Below are 20,733 nucleotides of genomic sequence, written 5' to 3'. Positions count from 1 at the left end.
ATCGACGAACAAGTAAAACATATGGATTAAAAATAAATAATAGGTGGAACAAATTTAAAATAAATAATATTTAAAATAAATAAATTTAAATAAATTTAGCAGATTGAAATGCTGGTGATGGGTGAAGGGGAGGGGTAAGGGGTATGTATGTATGAATTGTTTTCTGTCTTTTTATTGCTTTTTCTGAATTGATGCAGATGTTCTAGGAAATGATGATGATGATAAATATATAACTATGTGATGATAGTGTGAGTTACTGATTATATAACAAGAACGGAATGATCACACGATAAGAATGTTTGTGTTTATATGTGGTTATGTATCATACATACAAAATAAAAACAAACAAACAAACAAAAAGGCCCCACTGGAGGTCAAGGAGAGCAGAGCGAAGAGGCTCAGACAGGCAGCCCAAGGGGAAGGAGGCAGATGCCTCCATCCTAGAAGGACAGCTTTGCACATGATGCGAGAAGAAAATAACGGCAGGCAGTGAGGGTGCGGACGAGGGGAAGAGACGGGCTCACCTGAAGATGCGGTAGGGCGTGGTGAGGTCAAAGCTGCGCCGGTCGGCTTCCTTCACGTTGCCCACGCTCATGTCAATGAAGGTGAGCCCAATGCCCAGGTGGTATTCCTGGCAGCGGTGGGGGGAGGGTGAGGCTGGGGGCGGGGCCCAAGGCCCAGGGGGTGGGGGTAGAAGGGGAGGGGACTAGAAAGTGCTGAGGGAGGAGACAGGGAGGACTTAGGAATCTGGGCATGGATAAATGCACCTGGGCTCAGGGGCCAGGAAGGCAACAGGGAGGGCGGAAAGGAGCCAGAGAAGAGACTGGGGACAGTGCTCAGGGACTAGGCAAGGGATAGGGTCAGAAGAGGAATGGAAGTGGGGGCAGGCAAGGAGTTGAGCTCGGTGCAAGGAGAGGGAGGGAGAGGGGAGGGCTCAGGTCCAGGGTGGGCATGGAGGAGACTGAGGAGGGGCCAGATCAAGGAGGGGGAGGGATCCAGTGGCGTGGCCAACCCCTTTGTACCTCCAGATTCTTGTAGAGCTGTACTTTGTCCCCAACCACGGCCACATACAGCTTATTCTTGAAGCCTCGTAGCTCCAGGCTGCCAACGTAGTCGGGCAGCTCTGGGCCACGAATTCCCAACGGACAGGAACTAGACAGCCGGGCCCGGGCACGCTGCTCGGCCATCGCCTGCTGCAGGGCCTGCATCCACTCCTTCCGCTCTGCTGCAGGCCAAGACCAGGGTGAGCCCAAGCTCAGCCTGGCCAGTAGCCCCCCTAGGATCCTCGGGCCTCAGCCCCTCTGCCCGTAAGCCCACCCAGCACCCTGCCCGAGGTCTCCAACTTGGACACATTCAAGTTCCAATCCCAGTTGTGCCATTTATGCTGGGCAAGTCATTTCACCTCTCTGAGCCTGTCCCTGTATATGGGACTGTGGGCTGCTGAGGACACAGTGAGTGTCTAAGCAAAGAGCTTGTCACAGAGGAGGCCCCCTTCCCATCCTTTTCTCACCCCCTCCACACTCCTTGATGGTTTTTGTTTTGGGTCGGGGGTGGGTGGGGTGGGGGCTGAGGGGGAGCTGCAGATGTGCCTTGGTTCCTTTCCCTACCTTATATGGCTGCACTGACAGTCTTCTCCCCCCACCCCCCACCCTCTCCCCTCCCCCCACTCCCACCATCGCTCTCCGCCCGGAAGGCAAAGGTCCGGTTGTTTGTGATCACTTCAAACTTCTGGTCCCCAATCGGAGCCACACGGGAGATGCAGGCCACAGAGACAAAGCGCTTGGAGTAGGCATCCTGGGGAAGCGACAGGAGCCACGCTAGGGGGAGTGGGGGGGTGGGTCGCCAGAGGCCCAGCCCTCCCTGACTCCTCTCTGCTTCACTCCCTCAGGCCTCACATGCTGACTCTTAATATGGCCCACAGCTGGCTGATGGGAAAGGTGGACCCGGTTTGAGAAGCCAGACCGGGGGGTTCTGGCAAGCACTCGTCTCAGGGGTGGGGGAGCCCTTTGCCTGGGTCCAGTGTCAGGGTTCAGCCTAGGGTCAGGCTGCAGCAGGGGTCGGGTCGGGGCCCGGGTTGGCCCTCACCTTGTTACTGTCAAAGTACTGCAGGTAGTTGGCATCTAATCTCACCCATCGCTTCTGATAGATATACGACCTGGAGAGGGAGAAGCAGAGGCACAGAGACGACAGAGCAAAGGACTGGGGATTACGGGAGTGGTCCTGGGTTCCCACCCCCCCCAGTCCCCTCTAGTGGCCATACACAAAGTTAAGAACAGCCAGGTTCCAGGGAGAAAGGATCCCAAATGGGGATCCCACTGGGAAAAAGACAGACCTTTGCCTACAACAGGAACAACTAAAATCAGACACAAAGGAGGACTTGCCATTGGTGAGGGCAATAAAACCCTGGTGGGGGAAATGGTGATTAGACCCTGCGAAATAACGCTGGGCCCCTCTGATCTGTGGAGCCATCGCACCAGCGCCCCGCAGCCCTGCCCGCCCCCCGTGCACCGTGCTGGCCGGGCCCAGCGGGGCTCACTCACCCCTGCGGTGGGTTCTTGTCCAGCCAGCCGGCCTTGATGATGGGTGCACCGGGGCTGGGGCCCCTGGGTGGCCCGTCCATGGGGAGTGGCAGGGTCTCGGGGATCAGGGGGCTGCTGGGTAAGGGCGAGCTCAGGCGGCTGGTGTGCCATCCACCGCTAGGGACAGAGGAGAGAGGATGAGGAGTGCCAGGGCCAATGGGCTCATTCCCAGGGGGTGGGGGGCTCCCCAGGGTGGAGGCAGAGGACACGGGAGGACTGAAGCTGGGCTGGGGTTCGGGAAGAAGGGACACTTACTTGGGGACACCCCCGTCGGCGTGGTCATCGGCTTCCTCATCCGCGGACAGCTCCTCCCCCTCGCTCAGCAAACTGGCCACACGCACGGCCCGTGGGACTTGGCTCAGTGGGGGCTCCTCCTGCCCCTCCCAGACCCACTCAGCGTCATGCTTCCCCCCAGGCCACAGGTCACACCCACCCGGGGGAGGCCGTAAGCCCTCTGTCCACTCTTTATCCCCAACCCACACAACTCAGCACTTTTACTTCTGTTTCCTTCCTCATATTCCCTTCTGCCACCCAGAGATCAACAGGGACCCAGGCCGACAGGGCCACAGGGCCAGCGATATCACTGGCAGACACAGACCTAGGACAGAGACAAAGACAGAACGAGAAAGGGATCGGGAAAGAGACTTAAAGACAGGGAGACAAGACACACACTCAGAGAGCGAGAGTGACATGGAAACAAACAAAGTGAAACGACGACAGCCAGACAGACAGAGGGACCGACGATCCAAGACAGATGCACTTGGAACACAGAAAGAGAAAGAGAAAGAGAAGACACCATGTACTCCATCCAGACGCAGCAGAAGAGTGGGGCTGGAGCCCCAGGCCAGAGCATCTAGACCTCGAGTTCTGGGGCTGAATTTGACCCCTGACCTCTGTTTGGCCAAACAATGAAGATGGAGAAAACTCTCCTGGGAAACTGGCTGTCCCCTTCTGTCTTTTTGGTCCTTGGAATGGGGGCTCTTGAGTACCCCAAGCCCCAGAGCCTGAAAGGCAGCTGAGCAGCACTCCCCCCTGACTGACAGACAGGCAGACAGACAAACAGACCAAACTTTAACCACTGCCCCGCCCCACCTTCTTGGTCATCACGTTGGCTGGGGCTCCCGGCCCCTCCTCTGGGACCTCATCGTAGTCAGAGTCATCTAGGGAGAAAGAGGGCGAGGGGACTTCAGAAGCAAGAGCCTGGCCAACTCTCTTGGTGCACCTCATCCTGGCTTTACAAAGGCCAAGAAAGCCCAAGAAGGAGTCCCACCCGACCCCAACCTGGATTTCAGAAAAAAGGCACAGGGGACAGGAAGTGCTATTTATACCATCAGGGTGTCATGGGACAGCACAGTGGGATAGACCAAGGAGACGCCAGGCCACCACAGGAAGGCTGACCAGGCAACAAGCTTTGGGCACAGGGGTGGGGTCTGTCCAAAAGAGGCTATAAAGCAACAAAAAGTGGACAATCCCAGGAAAAGCAAATCACCCACGGCCATGGAAAATATGCGACACTTTAAACCATGGCTAACTCAAAAGGTCTGCCGTGCCCTCACACTTCACAGGTCAAAGAGGTGGGTGCTGTCTGCATACTGAGGATGAAAATGCCCAGAGAGTCTGAATGATTTGCCCAGAGTCACACAGTGGGTGGGTAGCAGGGCCAGAAACTGGCTCAGGTGCTGGAGGATGATTCCATGTCCAGGCCCAACAGAAAAGGGAGTGTGGTCCTCGCATACTCAAGAGGGGCCCAGTCTCAGACGACCCACCCAGAGCCCTGTCCCCTGGCTGTGGTACTCACCAAACTCAGGGGGCAAGCGCAGAGGCTTCGGAGGGATCTCCGGGGGGCTGGGTGGCGGAGACGGGGGCTGCGGAGGCCCCTGGGGGTGGCTGGGTGGGAGGTCCTCGGGCTCTGGCTGAGGAGGTAATGATGGCGGTAGCAATGATAACTCTTCCTCCTCGGAGGGAAGGCTGGGAAACAATCAAAAGTTGGGCACCAAGGAGTTAGCTGAGGGTGGCTGAGTCACTGGGCCAGAGTCACCCAGCTAGCTCCCACATCTCCCGAGCTGCAACAAAACTCACTCGTTCTACAAATTCCCGCAGACAGGAGCCCTTCCACACATAGCCCTCCTACCTTAAACCCCTGGTTGCTTCCCAAAGCCTACAGGAAGCAGGCACCCTTGTTGGCCTGCATGAGCTTGGCCCATGTTGTCGTGGCAGGGACACCTGCCCCCAGTGCTCTAGTCAAATGTATCCACTGGTCACTGTCGTCGAAAGGGAAGGCTACCTGAAGGAGGTGATATCTGAACTGAGATTTTTTTTTTTTAATTGTGGTTAAAGCCCTTGATCTTGAGGCTTGTTCTTGTGAAGTTTATGTATGTAGCGGAGAAGCTCAGCCTACCTATAGGTATGTCTAAGTTACTTCCAGAGGACCTCTTTTGTTGCTCAGATGTGGCCTCACTCTCTAAGCCCAACTCTGCAAGTGAAATCATTGCCCTCCCCACTACATGGGACATGACATCCAGGGGTGAAAGTCTCCCTGGCAGCATGAGAGAGGACTCCTAGGGATGAGTCTGGCCCTGGCACCGCGGGATCAACAATGCCATCCTGACCAAAAGGGGGAAAAGAAGTGTAACAAATAAGTTATCAGTGGCTGACAGAGTTCAAATAGAGTTGAGTGGCTACTCTGGAGGTCACTCTTACGTAAGCTTCAGTTAGACATTGCTACCTATTCTAACTTGCCAAACCCCAGCCAAAACCATTCCAGCCAATCCTAATGAACACCTAGGGCAATATATAATATATAAAAGGTTCCATGCACTAGGGTAACTTTCCAGAAACCTACAACCTCCAGATGGGTCCCTGGACCAGTCTCTCCAGAACATTAGTTAGTTCCATCTCTCTAGCCTATATTATTGACGGCCCCTTTCAACAAGAAAAAGTTAGAATGGGCATAGAACAAATACCCCTAAAGAGTAGGAGAAAGATCAAAGGTGATGGTAGAGTTATACAGAGAAGGTAGGGTTTAACAAATGAGTATGATCGCTGAATAATTATATTGATTTTTTCTTTTAGCCTTTAGTATCTTAGAGCAGCTAGAAGTAAAAACCTAAAATTGTGGAACTGTAACCCATACCAAACTCTGAAATCTGTCCTATAAATAATGTGATGTACTTTGAAATTTATTGCTTTTTTGTATATATGTTATTTTTCACACACAAAGTCAATTGTGATGATAAAAAAATATATATTCCTACTGATTATATATGTAGAATGGAATGATCATATGGTTAGAATTTTTGTGTATGTTTGTTGTTATGTTTAAAAAAAATTTTAATTAATTTAAAAATGCATTAAAAAGATATATATATATATATTCCTTCTAGCCTCCACTGTTCTGGAGCAGCTAGAAGGAAAAATCTGAGATGATGGTATGGTAGCCCATGACAAATTCTGGATCTGTCCTGTAACTCCTTGTTGAAGGGTACTTTGAAAATTATTGCTTTTTAATTTCTTTGCTTTGCATATATGTTATATTATACAATAAAAAAGTTTTCAAGAAATTGTGGTAAAATACCTACAAGAGGAAACTTGCCATTTTAACCATTTTTTAAGTCTACAATCCAGTGGCATTAACAACGTATTTACAATGTTGTGCAACCATCACCACTAGTTCCAAAATTTGTCATCACCCCAAACAGAAACTCTGTACCCATTAAGCAATAACTCCGTTTTCCCCTCCCCCCAGCCCTGGCACCCTCAAATTCACTTTCCGTCTCTATGAATCGTGAACTAGGCTGAGAAGGTGGGAAGGCATCTGTTGGCAAAGCGGCGGGGCAGGACTAGAACGGGCATCAAGGCTGAGGGTAACGACTGCGGCTCAAAACCCAAGTTCTGAGGCCTGGAGTCAAGGGTTTCTGATTCAAGACTCTCTTCCCTCTTGCCTGAGACTTGGATATTCACCACTTCCTGGATGCCCCTTATCCCATCACGCTCCTGTCCCGTGACACCGGCTCCTCATCTCTGCTCTCACATCTACCAGGAACCCTTCCCCGACTCTCCCAGGCCAGCTCGGGGCCCCGGCGCCCCTGGCCGCAGTGCTCCCATCTGCCCTTCTCCGGGACTGTCACACTGTTCCTCATGGTATGAGTGGTCCCGAAAGGCTTTGGTCTCTGGGACCTGGGTTTGAACTCTGCTTCAGATTCTTAGTTCCTGTGTGTTCCAGGGCCTCATTTTCTGCATCTGAGCCTCGGTTTCCTCTTCTGTAAAATAGGGACTAAATTACCAACTGGGCAGGCTGGAGAATTAACCGGGACAGGGTATGCTGGGTCCCAGCACACAGGATGCTCAGTGACCACCAGCTGGAACAAGGCGCCTGAGCCCCAGAGGCCTGGCCCTGCCGGGTCCTGCAGGGGCCACAGAGGACATCAGAAGGGATGGGTAACTTCTCCCGCTGGTGACTCTCACCCTGATCTGTGCCCCAAGGTTCCTGTGTGACACCACAAAACCAGGAGAGGGCTGAGAGGAGGCGGCTGGGTGAGCCTGGGGCGCGATCATGCCAGGCCTTGGCTCACGCTGCCGTCATCACCAGAAATACTCTTCTCCCTGCCCTGCTCTGAGAAGAGCCTCCAATCATGCCTATCTCCAAACTCAAGCCTCCCATCTCTGAAAGCCTTCTGTAACCCAACCTTCCGTTATGCCCCCATAGCCCCTGGACACGCTTCTCCCAGTATAAGCTTTATACAAATTATTCCAGGTAACATCTTTTAAGTACACCCTTTGTACTAGGTATTGTGCTAGTGTCTGAGCCGAGATTTGAACCCTGGCCTATATGCTTCTTAGGATAGATGGCTATTTCCCTATCATAATCTTGCCCTACAATTGACTCTTTTCCACATGTGGGTCAAAGGTAGACAAAACCCTTGCTCATTCTGTGTGAGGATGTGACCTTCAGCTAGCTTTCCAGCCTTGTCCCCCTAGAAATCTGCTAAAGGCAGGTTTGTGAGCTGTGTCACTAGGCAACACTGCCTGTGGCAAAAATGGCCTGACTGGAGAATTTCATCTGGACTGGGAGAAACTCCAAATGAACTCTATACCCAGTGGAGAATCCACAGCTTTGGGCTTCCTGGGTGAGCTGACCTGTAAGTGGACATGTCCCCTGCAGGGACATGAAGGGATGTCAATGGTGTGATACAAAATATTGGCTCCTTGGGGCAAGAGATTTCTAAGCCAGGGAGGCTCCCACAGCTGTCCACAGTAAGTCTCAGTCCCTCACCCCTGAGCTGTCACCTGGAGGGCCACAGAGAAGGGCTCCTGGATGGCGTGTGGACTGCAGTGTGCACGGCTATGAGGAGGCCCAGGAAAGGACGGCCTGACACTGCCCTGCTGGCCCTATATACTTCTAAGGGAATCCGATGCCAAGTGTGGCCTATGGTAAAATTGAGAGTCTGACTGTTTAGCTAAATCTAAGAGAAGCCCCTAGTGGGCATTACACCGAGGACCTTTAGGGCAAAGGCAGCATCTGATTTGACTTTATAAAGCCACAGTCCAGTACAAGGGCTGGCTGAGTCAGCAATAAAGAATATACTAGATGGGTAAGTGGGTGGGTGAGTGGACAGATGGATGGATGGATGGGTGGACAGACAGATGGGTGGATGAGATGGGTAGGTGGTGAATGGACGGATGAGTGAGTGGATGGACAGAAACATGAATGGATGGATGGATGGGTGGGTGGGTGGGTGAGTGGGTGGGTGGATGGATGGATGATGATGGGAGCATGACTGGGTAGGCGGATGGATAGGATGACCATTAGGATTGAGAGAGAAGTAAATGAAAGGGTGAATGATGACCCAGCGACTGCAGGTCCAAGGGCATGACCTGGACACATCCATGCCTAGGACTTGGCCCCAACTAGACAAGGGCAATGCTCCTGGAGACTTCTTTCCAGGCGAATCGATCCATCGTACAGCTGCCCTCCAAAATCCAAGAGGAAGCCCCCCTCCCCGGGGGTCTGGCCCGAGAGCAACTGGAAGCAGAACCCCAAACTGTCTGCTCAGGGCAGGCTGAACTGTGCTCTAAGAGGTGGGAACAGGCGCTATCCTTCCAAGCCAAGTAGGGCTGAAGGGACCTGGTCCCACAGCAACTCCAGATCTGAGGGCCAGGGCGGAAGGGCAACTGGTACAACAGAGCAAAATCTGCCCACCTGCTCCTCCTCATCCTCAGGGACCAAGTAGCATCCACCCGCCCACCTCTGGCACCGAGCTTATCCCTTCCAATGTCCTGATCATCCTGGGAGGTGCCCTCCTTCCCTGAAGCCTGTCTCCCAGCATGCGGGCTCCCCGAGGAGCTCACCGCCCCAATCTTGCTTATGAGTGTATCCCCAGCACACAGCAGGGATTTATAAATGAATGACTACCTGGGCTCATTAATTCCTGTTTATATATATCACATATTCCCAGCCATCTTCTAAGAACTTTACATGGATTCTTTCATTTCTTCGTCACAAGGGCTCTAAAAGGAAGGTTTCTTATCATCCCCACTTTACAGCCGAGTCCATGGTACAAAGCTAGGATCTGAACCCAAGCAGTCCAGCGCCACAGCCCACAAGCCGAGCCGCCAGCAGTGAACAAGGCCGTGGCCGGAATCTGTGGGCTGGCCTGGACCCACCTCCTCACACCGGCCGCCCGGACTTGGGATCTAGGCCACTCCGGGCCTGAGTTCTGTCTACGGCGGACACCACCAAAGCTCTGATGGCCGTTGTGGCCATGGAAAGAAGGGAGTGGGAAACCGAGACAAGGGCTCCTCTCCCAGGACAGCTTTCCCTAGGGAGGGACTGTGGCCCAACAAGGGGGGAGCCAGGGAGTCCCTGACAGGACTCCAGGCCTCCCCTCTAGCCACCTCTTCCAGAAAGCTGCAGGGGATCAGGGCCCTGCCAAGTCAGGGCCAGGCCCAGGAAAGGAGAAGTAATATCAGGAAGGCATAGCCCATGGGAAAACCCCAGAGGAAGGGACAGTGACCACCACCAAGGTCAGGGCCCCCAGAGTCCCCCAAGCCCAGCCAGAGTCCCGGCCACTCAGTACCTGCCACCCTTAAGAGTGGTCCAGCTTCAATCCCCAGTCCAGCTCGGGCTCGGCTGGGAAGCTGACCTCCCAGACCAGACCTGGCATCCCTGAGAATGTCCCCATGGTTCCGACCTCTGGCCTCTGCTCATAGTTTCTTCCCCCTCACGCCCTCTGCTACCATCTCAGCCCATGGGAAGCTGCTTGTGTCTTAAAACTCACCTCAAAGGGCCTCATCCTCCAGGCAGCTCCCAGATGCCCCTCCCTGGTCCACGGAGCTAATCTCCCTGGTCCCTGCACCCCTGTGTCCTTCTCCTGTCTCCCCAAGAGACACATAGACCCATCTGCTTTGGCCCACTACACTCTCTCCAAGACTGGACACTCCTGTGAGGGGAGCCTAATAAGCCTGGACCCTCAGCCTAAGAAGGTTTGCTTTACTGAGTGAGGGAGAACACACGGAGCAGTCCTCACATGTGCACGGGACTGGGGACCACGGGAGGGTCCCACACCAGGATGGGTAAGATATTAATGAGCCATATAAACCAGAACATTTCTGAGAGTTACAGAGGTGCTATTAATAATTTTGCCACGGCAACAGGCTCAAACCGGGTCTGTCCCAGGCAACATGAGCTGTGTGATCACTGTTGTAGTTAGATTCAGGCGTCAACTTGGCCAGGTGAAGGTGCCTAGTTCTGTTGCTGTGGGCATGAGCCAATGACATGTGAACCTCATCTGTTACTGATTACATCTGCAGTTGGCTAGGAGGCGTGCCTGCTGCAATGAATGATGTTTGATTTAATTGGCTGGTGCTTAAATAAGAGAGCTCAATGTAGCACAGCCCAAGCAGCTCAGCATACCTCATCTCAGCACTCACAGCTCAGTCCAGGCCTTTGGAGATGCAGAATCACCCCGGGAAAAGTTATTGGAATCTAGAGGCCTGGAGAGAAGGCCAGCAGAGATCACCCTGTGCCTTCCCACATAAGAAAGAACCTCAGTTGAAAGGTAGCTGCCCTTCCTCTGAAAAACTACACATTTTAACGAAATAAATCCCCTTTTATTAAAAGCCAATCCATCTCTGGTGTGTTGCATTCTGGCAGCTAGCAAACGACAACAGTCATCCTGGTTAGAGGCAGGGCCTTTGAGCCAGGCAGACCTGGGTTTGAGCCCTTACTTGACTACTCGTCAGTTGTGACCATGAGCAAGTGACTTCACTACACGGAACCTTAGTTTCCCCTCTGACCTCCATCCAGGGAGGTAATTCAACAAAGAAGAGTCACTCTCACGTGTCATCCGTACAACCGCTTCACCGTGGCCGTGGCTGAAGGAAACTCAGACCCCACAGGCTGGGCCAGGAGCCTGCTTCACAGGTCCACCTCCTCCAGGACGGACCCCGTGCTCTCCCCTCACATCTCTCTGTTTGCCTCATCCTGAGGACAGGCAAGTGGGCTGCAGAGAGGGAGTGCAACTCAGTTCCCGCTCACATTCCAGCCATCCTTGTCTGCGCTGTGCTCCACAAATGCACGCTTCCATGCCCTCGTGTATGCTGCTCCTTCCACCGGAGCACCGTTTCCTACTAGCCAACTTCTCCTCTGCCTTCAAAAGTCCAAATCAAATATCCTCTTCCACTGCGGACCTCCTCTGATCCCCCGGGCTGAGCTGTGGCCTTTTCAGGGCTCCCCAGCTCCTATACTTTTGATCACTCAATACAGCTGTGTCTGCCAACGTTTGCTTCACTGAACTTCTTTCAGAGGTCCAAGGACCCAGACCTGCATCCCTTCTTAGAATCAGGATCTTTCCCCCAAGGTGTTGGACAGGTCTCACCGGGACTCAGGCCTAGGCTAATGACATAGGGACGTCTCTCCTGTCCTGAGCCCCCCTTTCCACGGGAACAAACTTTCCCAGCTACCCACTTCCTCATTGGGGCTCTGGCCTAGTTAGGGGCCTCGGCCTTAGTCCAATGCTTCTTGCTTCCTCCTCCATCAGGAGATCCAAAGGTCAGGTCCCTCAAACACTCTCCTGGTTCAGTTCTGTTCACCTCTGCCCAGATCATAGCATAGAAGGCCCTGTCTGGGAATTTACCTGCTAGAATGTGATACCTGCAGTTTTTCAGCTTTTGTACATGCTGTGAGCCTCAGGCCTAGTCCTTTCCATGCCATCAGCACAGGGCCTGACATAAAGGGGCTGCAGTGAGTATGTACTGAATGACTGAATGACCATTACCTGCTGATCATGGGAGACAGCCAGTAGCTCCCCACCCTTCCATACAGTAGCATTCACCCTCACAACCAAGGCTTGCTCCAGCTCTTAGCACTTCTCCCTGGAACAAGAGCCACCACTTACTAAGCACCTACTACCAGTCCACTACTAAGGGCTTGTCTTCATTTAATTCCCACAGTGACCCTGGGATCACGGTCTCCACCATGTTCAGGCCCAAGATATGTCCCCTTCCTCCAGGAAGTCCACCCAATTGCTCCCTGCTCTAAGCTCACACAGGCTGATGGGCCCTTCATGGCACTTCCACAGCCATGCCTGAACAGGGCTCCCCCCACCTAACAGCCTTACTGTGGGGGACAGGGGGAAGCAGTGGCATGGGTCTCCCATAGCAGCTCCAAGCTTCCCGGGTCTGGCCCTGTACCAGCTCATGGCAGGAGGGGGAAGAAGTTCAACCATCTGGGAGCTCCCAGATTATACTGAGTCTCCCCCTCTCCCAGAGGCCCAGCTCAGGATTGACCCAAGAGGAGGAGGTAGTACAGGTATCTGCTGGGCTGTATGGAAACAAGCTGAGGGCAAAGAAATGAGGGAGCATTGGATGCAAGAGCAAGTTCTAGTCAGTGGCTTCTCTGTCTCCAGTGACCCCACACAGGATTGATGAGCTCATAGGGAAATCACAGCAATTGGGGGTGGGGAGGCCAGCCCTCACAATCCCAACCCAGCCCCCCAATTCCACAAGCAGCACCCATACTACCAGCCCTAGGGAGGAGAGGCAGGAACCAAAACTCACCAAGCAAGTACCTAGGGAGGGTACAGGGTTAGCCAGGAGCTGCTCAGAACTAAAGCACCCTTGAGTGGCGTGAAACTGAGATAAGCCCCACCTATGCCTCCTTGAGGGAGTCCCTAAAGTGGTGAGGGGAACCAGAAGCAGACACCAGACCTGAAGAGGGCAGAGACCACAGAGGCACAATCTGTTTGATGGAGCATCAGAAAATGCCTAGAAGATGGGTGCTGTGACCTCCCAGTAAACCCAGCAGAGAGGGCTGATTGGGAGACAAGGACCTAGAGAGATAGGGGAGAGGGAAGGTGAAGGAAAGGGGAGAGGGAAGGAGGAGGAAAGGAGAGAAGGGAGAGGCAGGCCAAAATACGAAGAAGGGGAGAAAATGAAGGAAGAGAGAAAAATTCAAGGGCAAAAAAGAAAGGAAGGAGGAGAGCACAGAAAACCCAGCCCAGAGGTGAAAGGCAGCCAGGCAGAGTCTCCCACCTGCCCATCAAGCCAGCCCAAAGCTGCCCCTCTCTCACCCTCAGGTGTCCGCGGGGTCCTGGGCCCCAGGACTCACGGCTCCAGCCAGACGGGCTCAGTGCATGTGTTGTGTGCCTCCCCGTGCAAGCTGGGCTGGTCCAGGGGATAGCCAGGCCCCTGTTCCCTGGGTGTGTCGGAGGCCAAGGTTTCCTGGGAAGTATTTGGTTCCAGGTACAGCTCTGGACACCTGTGATTTGTTTGTCTGTCTGTGAATCACTCCTCCGAGTATGTGTGTAGGTTTCCGTGTATAATCACGGCTCTGTCCGGGAGAGTGGTATGTGTGTATATGTCTGCAAGCAGCTCTGGTCTCCCTGGGCTTCCTGCTCTCTGCCTCCCCGCCCCCTGCAGCCCTGGCCAACTCGCATACTTCCTGAAAACACTGGCAGAGAGAAAGAGAAAAGTTACCCAGAATCCCCCAGGACAGACACTTCCTTCCTGCCGCCCACTGCCCCCCCCACCCCCGCCCCCGAAACTGAAATGGGACAACCCCAAACCCTACACGGGACAGTCTCGCTGGGCTTTTCAGGGCAAGACTGTATGCTCAGGAAGCCCTGATCCTGGCTAGCCCTGGCGGCGGTCTCTCCCTCTCCCCCTCCTCTGCCTCATTAAGAGGTCCAGAGAGACTGCAAAAAAACTCTTTGAAGGAAACAAGTTCTGCCCCGGCAACAAGTGACCAGCTCTCAAGAAGACCAGGGATTGGCTGGACTGCAAGGCAGTCAAAGGCGCAGGCAGACAGCCTTGCAGTGCTTGACTCCAGCTGTCAGCTGTCCCCTCTGGGCAAGTACTCTCTCTTCCCTAGGTATTTCCAGGCACGCAGGTACCAGAGGAAGAAACTGAGGCCCAGGGCAGGCTGGCAGGGGCTCTGTGGAGTGCCTGACCTTGGAACCCAGGATGAGAAATGATCCCTCTGATACTTGGAGTTGAAAAGACTGGGCCTGGGAAGGTGGTGTGTGGATGTGGGCACCCCCTACAGGGCAGGGTACTTTGGGCAGGTTTCTCAGCACTTCTGGACTCCTCAGAAAGTTCTGTACAGGCTTAAATAATGGTAGGAGGTGCAGACTCTTTGGGAGTGAAGCAGGCTCCTGCCACGCCATGAGAATGGTGAGCCTGGTTCTGAGAGGACAGGACTCATCCCCGAGTGGAGAGGAGGGACCCAATTCTCAGTCGTTTTCTGATGTGCTTATAGTTTGGTGTGTGCGGGAGGCTCTTATCCTGGCCTCATTCTTCCCACCTGCCTCCTCTGAAGGCCTCCCCCTTCCAAGAGGTCTGGGGTAATATGGAAGGGCAGCACGATGGGGGAAAAGAGATTTGGGGTGATGAGCACAGGGTCCCAAGGACGCTCACTGGTGCTGGGTCACCGTGGGCAGTGTGGGTGCATTTATAGGTCCTTGCATCCGAGCTCAGCACCCAGCAGTACGTAAACTCATGCAGGCATCTGTCCATTTATTCCCACCTGTGGAAGTTAGATTCAGTTGTCAACTTGGCCAGGTGAAGGCACCTAGTTCTGTTGCTGTGGCCATGAGCCAATGGTACGTGAACCTCATCTGTTGCTCATTACATCTGCAGTCGGCTAGGAGGCGTGCCTGCTGCAATGAATGACGTTTGATTTAATTGGCTGGTGCTTAAATGAGAGAACGCAACATAGCACAGCCCAAGCAACTCAGCATACCTCATCTCGGCACTCGCAGCTCAACCTAGGCCTTTGGAGATGCAGAAAGGAATCACCCTGGGGAAAGTTGTTGGAACCCAGAGGCCTGGAGAGAAGGCCAGCAGAGACCACCCTGAGCCTTTCCACGTAAGAAAAAACCTCAGATGAAAGTTAGCTGCCTTTCCTCTGAAGAACTAACAAAATAAATTCCCTTTTATTAAAAGTCAATCCATCTCTGGTGTGTTGCATTCCGGCAGCTAGCAAACTAGAACAACACCACAAATACTTCTAGGGTACAAATGAGGGGCCCTGCCTCAAATGTTGGGGAGCCAGCAGTAAACAAAAGAGACAAAGATCCTAGCCTGGGTAGAGGTGGCATTCTAGTGGGTTCACCATCTTGACACACGTGTACACACATGTACACATGCTGGCTCACACCTGGCAGTACACTCCCCAAATAGCACGTGCACACTCAGGAACGTACTTAGGCTTTTGTAATCCCCATCCTACCCGTACACATGGGCACGTGTGTGTGTGTACACATTTACCCTGGTGAACTCACACACACACACACTCAGCTTCAAATCAGTGCCGAAACTGCACAAATCCCCATACACTCATAAATATTAGGATCAAACCTTAGAACTGGTATGAATATGTAAATACACAAACACATTCCTCCCCTGAGAGCTTTCCTGGACATACACACACACTCACACGCAAGAGTGCACACGCCAATGGGTGAGGCATACCTTCACACGGAGTCACTACTCTGAGAGAACACACAGCAAACACAGAGCCCCAAAATTCTGCTGCGGAGCCTGAGATGGGCCCAGAGCCAGGGAGACGGGTTCCCACTTGGCCACCCCAGGATCTGGTATCCTATGGAGAGAGAGTTCCCTCACTAGGGCGTGCAAGCAGAGACAGGGAGGCTGAGTCAGGAAAAGCCACGGTGGGATGCCCACTAGGAGCGGTCTTCATTGTGTGCCATGGACCTGGGGGAAGGGACAGGGGGCTCACTGCAAGGTCCAGCCTTCTTCACCCGTTACAGCTGTGAGGCGCCATCTGCCGTGAGCTTTTCCGCCACTGGGCTCTAAAGACTGGACACCCTGAGAGCCTGGTGGACTAGGACTGCAGAGGCTCACGGCTCTTCAAGTGTCAAAGACACGGGGACACAGGAGGCCAGGCCTTGCGGCATCCCCACTCCCACCCCTGCTCAGCCTTATGCTGTCGTCCCAAATTGTGGAGAAAACTTTTTACAAATTACCTTGGCATGAAATGAATTTTGGGTCCTCCATACCCACTGTTTTTCTTATTCCCCTCCCCCATTATTTAGTTATTTTTTTGTCCTTGTGCTTTTACTCATCTGCCCATACCATGGATAAAGGGAGCAGCAGTCACAAGGTTTTCACAATCCAGTCACATTGTAAAAGCTATATAAGTTATATGATTGTTTTCAACAATCAAGGCTACTGGAATACAGTTCAAAAGTTTCAGGTACTTCCTTCTAGCCATCCAATATACCACAAACTAAAAAGGGATATCTATATAATATATAAGAATAACCTCCAGGATAAGTTCTTGACTCTGAAATCTCTCAGCCACTGAAACTTTATCTTGTCTTATTTTTCTCTTCCCCCTTTTGGTCAAGAAGGCTATCTCAATCCCATGATGCTGGGTTCCAGCTCATCCCCAGGAATTCTGTCCCATGTTGCCAGGGAGATTTTCACCTCTGGAAGTCATGTCCCATGTAGATGGAGGGTGGGGTGGTAGAGCAGTGAGTTCACCTGCCAAGTTGGCTTAGAGAGAGAGGCCACATCTGAGCAACAAAAGAGGTTCTCTGGGGGCGACTCTTAGGCATAATTATAAGTAGGCTTAGCTTCTCCTTTGCAGGAATCAGTTTCAAAACTGTGAGCCCCAAGATGGAGGACTCAGCCTATTGCATTGTTTGTCCTCACTGCTTTTGAGAACATCAGGAATTCCCCAGATGGGGAAGCTGAATATTTCCTCCTTTCTCCCCAGTTCCCAAGGGGATTATGCAAATACTTTTTTATTCTCAGCCCGAGTTGCTTTGGGTTGTATCACACTAACCTGTACAATGTAACAAGATCCCACTCCCTGTTCAAGATTCCATATGATTATGATGTTCGAATAAACGGAACATACAAGTTAAATTAGATAATGTCCTATGAAAAATATAAATTTTGCAACAAATAAACATCTTTTCCTTTGGTCTCCCACAGGAGTTGAAGTTTTAAATTACAGACCATATCATCCTTTACCCAGTATTCTGATTTACCTTAGTCCTATCCAGATCAGCTTCATTCATATCTCCAGTCGAAGTCTGATCACTTTTTTTCAACTTTTTAACAGTTGCTGTATGATGTAATGCTGACTTTCAAAGCTTCAGAGCTCTAACTCTGGGTCTCAGGTGTTACACAAATACCCGAAGTTCAAGGGAATGATCAGTTTATATATAAATAGCTCAAACTTTAAAAAACCACTTACAACTCCAGAATAGATGTGACTGCTGTAAGAGCTTACAGTCTAGGAACCTTTACAATAGGCCCCAACCTGATAATCCATGCCCTCAACTTCAATTCTCCGAGTTTGTATATCACGGTTAGTCCATGAGTGAGGCATGATGATCTGTACCCACTCCTGATACAGGAGCCTGGCCTCCCCAGGAGGCCAGCTAAGAGGCCTGCAGTTCGGACTGAGGCTTTGAGGGTTTGCACTGGTATCCCAGGCCCAGGCCTCTAGCCTTACCAGCAAATCTCAACTCAGAGGCCAGTCCCAGGAGGGCCAGACAGGGCAGTGGAGGGCCACAGAGGGCATCGCACCAACACCCATTGAACTCATGGGTGAACGGGCCCTGAGGGCAGCTCCCAACACAGAGAGCTGGGCCCAACCCAGGTGCCCCACCTCCTAAGCAGGAAGCCAGGGCTCTATTCCCCATGGGGGTTTGTGTCTCCTCAAGCTGCATGAGCTCCCAAAGGACAAGGCCCTGCCTCCTCCCCTTTTTCACCAATTTCCACTCTCCAGAGCGAGAGAGACAGACAGACCAGACACATGCACCAGCATACACATACTTGCACACACAATCCATCCCAGTGGTGGGGTTGAAGGAAAGGAAACTTATTCCTGCATGCATGAAAATGGCCACTAGAGGGCGGAATGGCACCAGGAAACTCTAAACTGGGCTAGAAGCGGGCCCAGGTGACAGCTTCCAGCTGTGTGAACCCAGGACAGGCAGGAACCCTTTCTATGCTTCCACCAGTCAAACCTCAAGACTCTGCAGCCCTGGCCTGTCCTTCAAGACCCCGTGACCTAAGGCCCCTCTCTAGGTAGGGAAAACTTCCCAGGCCTTCCCCCAGGGGCTCCTTGAGCATATACTGGGCACTGATTCGGCAATGCTCCCCTCCCTTCTCTGTGCCTCAGTTTCCCTGCTTTAAAATGGGACACAAGTCCCCTGGTAGGCTTCCTGCAGGGGTTGAATGAGAACACATTAGCAAAGCACCAGCACAGTGCCCAAAAATAACAGACCAGGAGCCCTCTTTCTATGCACATCCTACCTCCACCAAGAAGCCTGACTAGGGCCCAAGTGCTCCAGTAAGCCTCCATGATGCCCCTGAACCCACACCTGGGCCCATCTGGGTACGCTTCCTGCCAGCTGGCGCCCCAGCAAATGGTCGGAAGGGAGGACATCTGTGAGGATAAAGATGAAATGACCACAGACGTAGGAGGAAACTTGAGAAAACAAGGCGAGGTGTTGCCTAAAGATTCCTACAGGCTGGGAGAAGGATCAAAGGAGAAGGAGGAGTTATAACAAAGAAAATAGGATTTAACAAATGTGTATGACTGCTGAATCACTATATTGATATTTCTTCTAGCCTGATATTTCAGAATATAACACTGATATTTCTTCAGTGTTTTGGGACAGTGAGAAATAAAAATCTGAAATAGTGAACTGGCAGCCCACGACAAACCCTGGGATCAGTCCTGTAAGTACTTGCTGAAGTGTGCTTTGGAAATTATTGCTTTTTCTTTCTTTTCTTTGTATATATATTTCACAACAAAAAAAAACACTTAAAAAAAAAAAAAGAAAGAAAGAAAAGAAGGAAGAGCAGGAGCCAGGGCAGGAGAAGTGTTCTGCGGAGGAGGAAGGGTGAGTTGGATGAGGTCGGAGAAGCGTCCCCGGGACCTGGTGACGTGGGGCAGGAGCAGCACGAAGGGGGAGGATTTTGAGCATGACGAAGCACCAACACTAGCTCTCGCCCCTCCAGCAAGGGCATCCATCATTTCCTCCACACGCTACATCCCAACTCCACAATGCACCCCAGATCCCCCAAACTGAGCCAGACTTCCTCCCCAGTTCACTCTCTTGCTGGGGCCCTGGGCAGTGACAGCACTACCTTCCACCCAGACACTGGGGACGGAAACCTGCAGGCCATGTCAGCTGCCGTCCCTTCCTGCCAACGTCCAGGAGCTCACCCGGTCCTGCCCCTCTAGGGCGAGCACCTCACCCCACCCTGCCTACTTCTCTGAGTCTTGTTATCACAACCTGAGCGGGCGCCTCTGACCTGAGCCTGCACCCCAGCCCTCTCACACAGCTCCCAGCCTCCTTCCCCACCGCCAACCCCCACCAGCAGCCAGAGGTATCTTCTCAGCATCCACATTTTATTCCATCCTTCTGCTTAAAACCTTCACGGCTCCCCACCACCCTCAGGATAAAATCCTGGCTCCCCAGCCTGGCCTTTTCGGCATGGCCCACAAGCCCCACCCCCAAGCCTCACCCACACTCCCCATCGGCTGAGCCACACTGTCTGCTCAGGGTGCCCCCACAGTGCTTCCTACCTCTGCGCTTTGCACATGCTGTTCCCTGCACCCGACGTGCCTTCCTCACCCCAATGTTAAAGGCCACCAACTCCCCACTGACCCTCTAGGATCCTCTCTGCCCATGTCCCTCCCAGCCTGGGTGACATCCACTCACCTCACCATCAGGCGGGGGGGACCTGTGCGGGGGGGCACAGGTGGCACACTCAGTTCTGGCAAGTGCCGCTTGGCAGGCAGAGGAGGCAGCCCAGGGTTTTGGGCGGCTGGGGCTGGGGTGGAGAAGCAGACAGGAGGAAGGCAGCTCCTCCGAGGCGGGATGGGTGGGGCAGTGGGCAGCCCCTCTTCCTCTCTTGCAGTCGACAGCCGCTCGGGCGGAGTGGCAGGCGCAGATGGCGAGAAGATGTGGCGCTTCATGGGCACCGGCCGTGGGGTAGGGCGGGGGGCGGGGACTGGGGGCGCATGGGCACGGAGCATGCCAGCCAGGATGCGGCGGCGATGGCCGGGGAGTAGGATGCCCATGTCCACCAGCCGGGCATCACTGAGGCCATGGCACTCGGTGGCCCACACCAGCCCGTGCTGCTCGAAGAGCCCACTGTACTGCTCCAGGTGCAGGGCCCGCAGCCACTCAGCCACCGACAGCACGGCGTCCCTGGCCTCTGCCATGGCTCTCCAGCAGCAGAGGCCCAGCCGGAAGGGTTCTGTTCAGACCTGCAATAGATATGGGCATGGGCTCAAAGGCACACCCACACAGGCACGGCCCCCCATGCCATGGGATTAAGCTCTGCCCTTGAGCTTCCTTCCCTGTGCCCCCAATACCAGGCAAAGCTGGGCAATGCCAAGTCTCTGAACACACAGGCTGTCCCCTCTGCCTGAAACCCACCCTGGCATCAGCTCATGTGTCTCTTTCCTGGCATCCAGTTCACGTCTCCTTTTCTAGAAACCACTTGTCATGGTCAGGTTCATGTGTCAACTGGGCCAAGTGGTGGTACCTGTTTGTCTGGTTGGGCAAGTGCTGGCCTGTCTGTTGCAACGAGGACATTTCATAGAATTAAATCATGATCAGGTCAACTGCATCCACAGCTGATTCTATTTGTAATCAGC

The 20,733-nt window shown here is 53.1% G+C and overlaps 1 protein-coding gene across 11 annotated transcripts in view; it reads right to left on the bottom strand.

Moving 5' to 3' along the window:
* Positions 1 to 20,733, bottom strand: part of ARAP1 (ArfGAP with RhoGAP domain, ankyrin repeat and PH domain 1) — a 74,839-nt gene that overhangs the window by 22,535 nt on the left and 31,571 nt on the right. For 9 of the 11 annotated variants that reach the window (XM_077113679.1, XM_077113676.1, XM_077113685.1 and 6 more), the window contains 9 exons: positions 19,790 to 20,340; positions 4,378 to 4,547; positions 3,672 to 3,739; positions 2,835 to 2,953; positions 2,541 to 2,696; positions 2,086 to 2,155; positions 1,674 to 1,794; positions 1,023 to 1,225; positions 525 to 631 (listed from right to left, as the gene is read on the bottom strand). In XM_077113679.1, coding sequence (XP_076969794.1) covers positions 525 to 631; positions 1,023 to 1,225; positions 1,674 to 1,794; positions 2,086 to 2,155; positions 2,541 to 2,696; positions 2,835 to 2,953; positions 3,672 to 3,739; positions 4,378 to 4,547; positions 19,790 to 20,295 — 1,520 coding nt within the window. In that variant the 5' untranslated portion in view covers positions 20,296 to 20,340. Of the gene's footprint in view, positions 1 to 524; positions 632 to 1,022; positions 1,226 to 1,673; positions 1,795 to 2,085; positions 2,156 to 2,540; positions 2,697 to 2,834; positions 2,954 to 3,671; positions 3,740 to 4,377; positions 4,548 to 11,854; positions 11,952 to 13,147; positions 13,581 to 19,789; positions 20,341 to 20,733 lie in introns of those variants that run through there. The other 2 variants (XM_077113687.1, XM_077113683.1) reach the window with 2 other exon arrangements.

This window comes from Tamandua tetradactyla, chromosome 8 (genome assembly GCF_023851605.1).
Source record: "Tamandua tetradactyla isolate mTamTet1 chromosome 8, mTamTet1.pri, whole genome shotgun sequence".
In the NCBI taxonomy this organism is placed as follows: Eukaryota; Metazoa; Chordata; class Mammalia; order Pilosa; family Myrmecophagidae; genus Tamandua; species Tamandua tetradactyla.
Note: the sequence above shows the minus strand (reverse complement) of the source record. Positions and strands in the feature narration are given on the sequence as shown.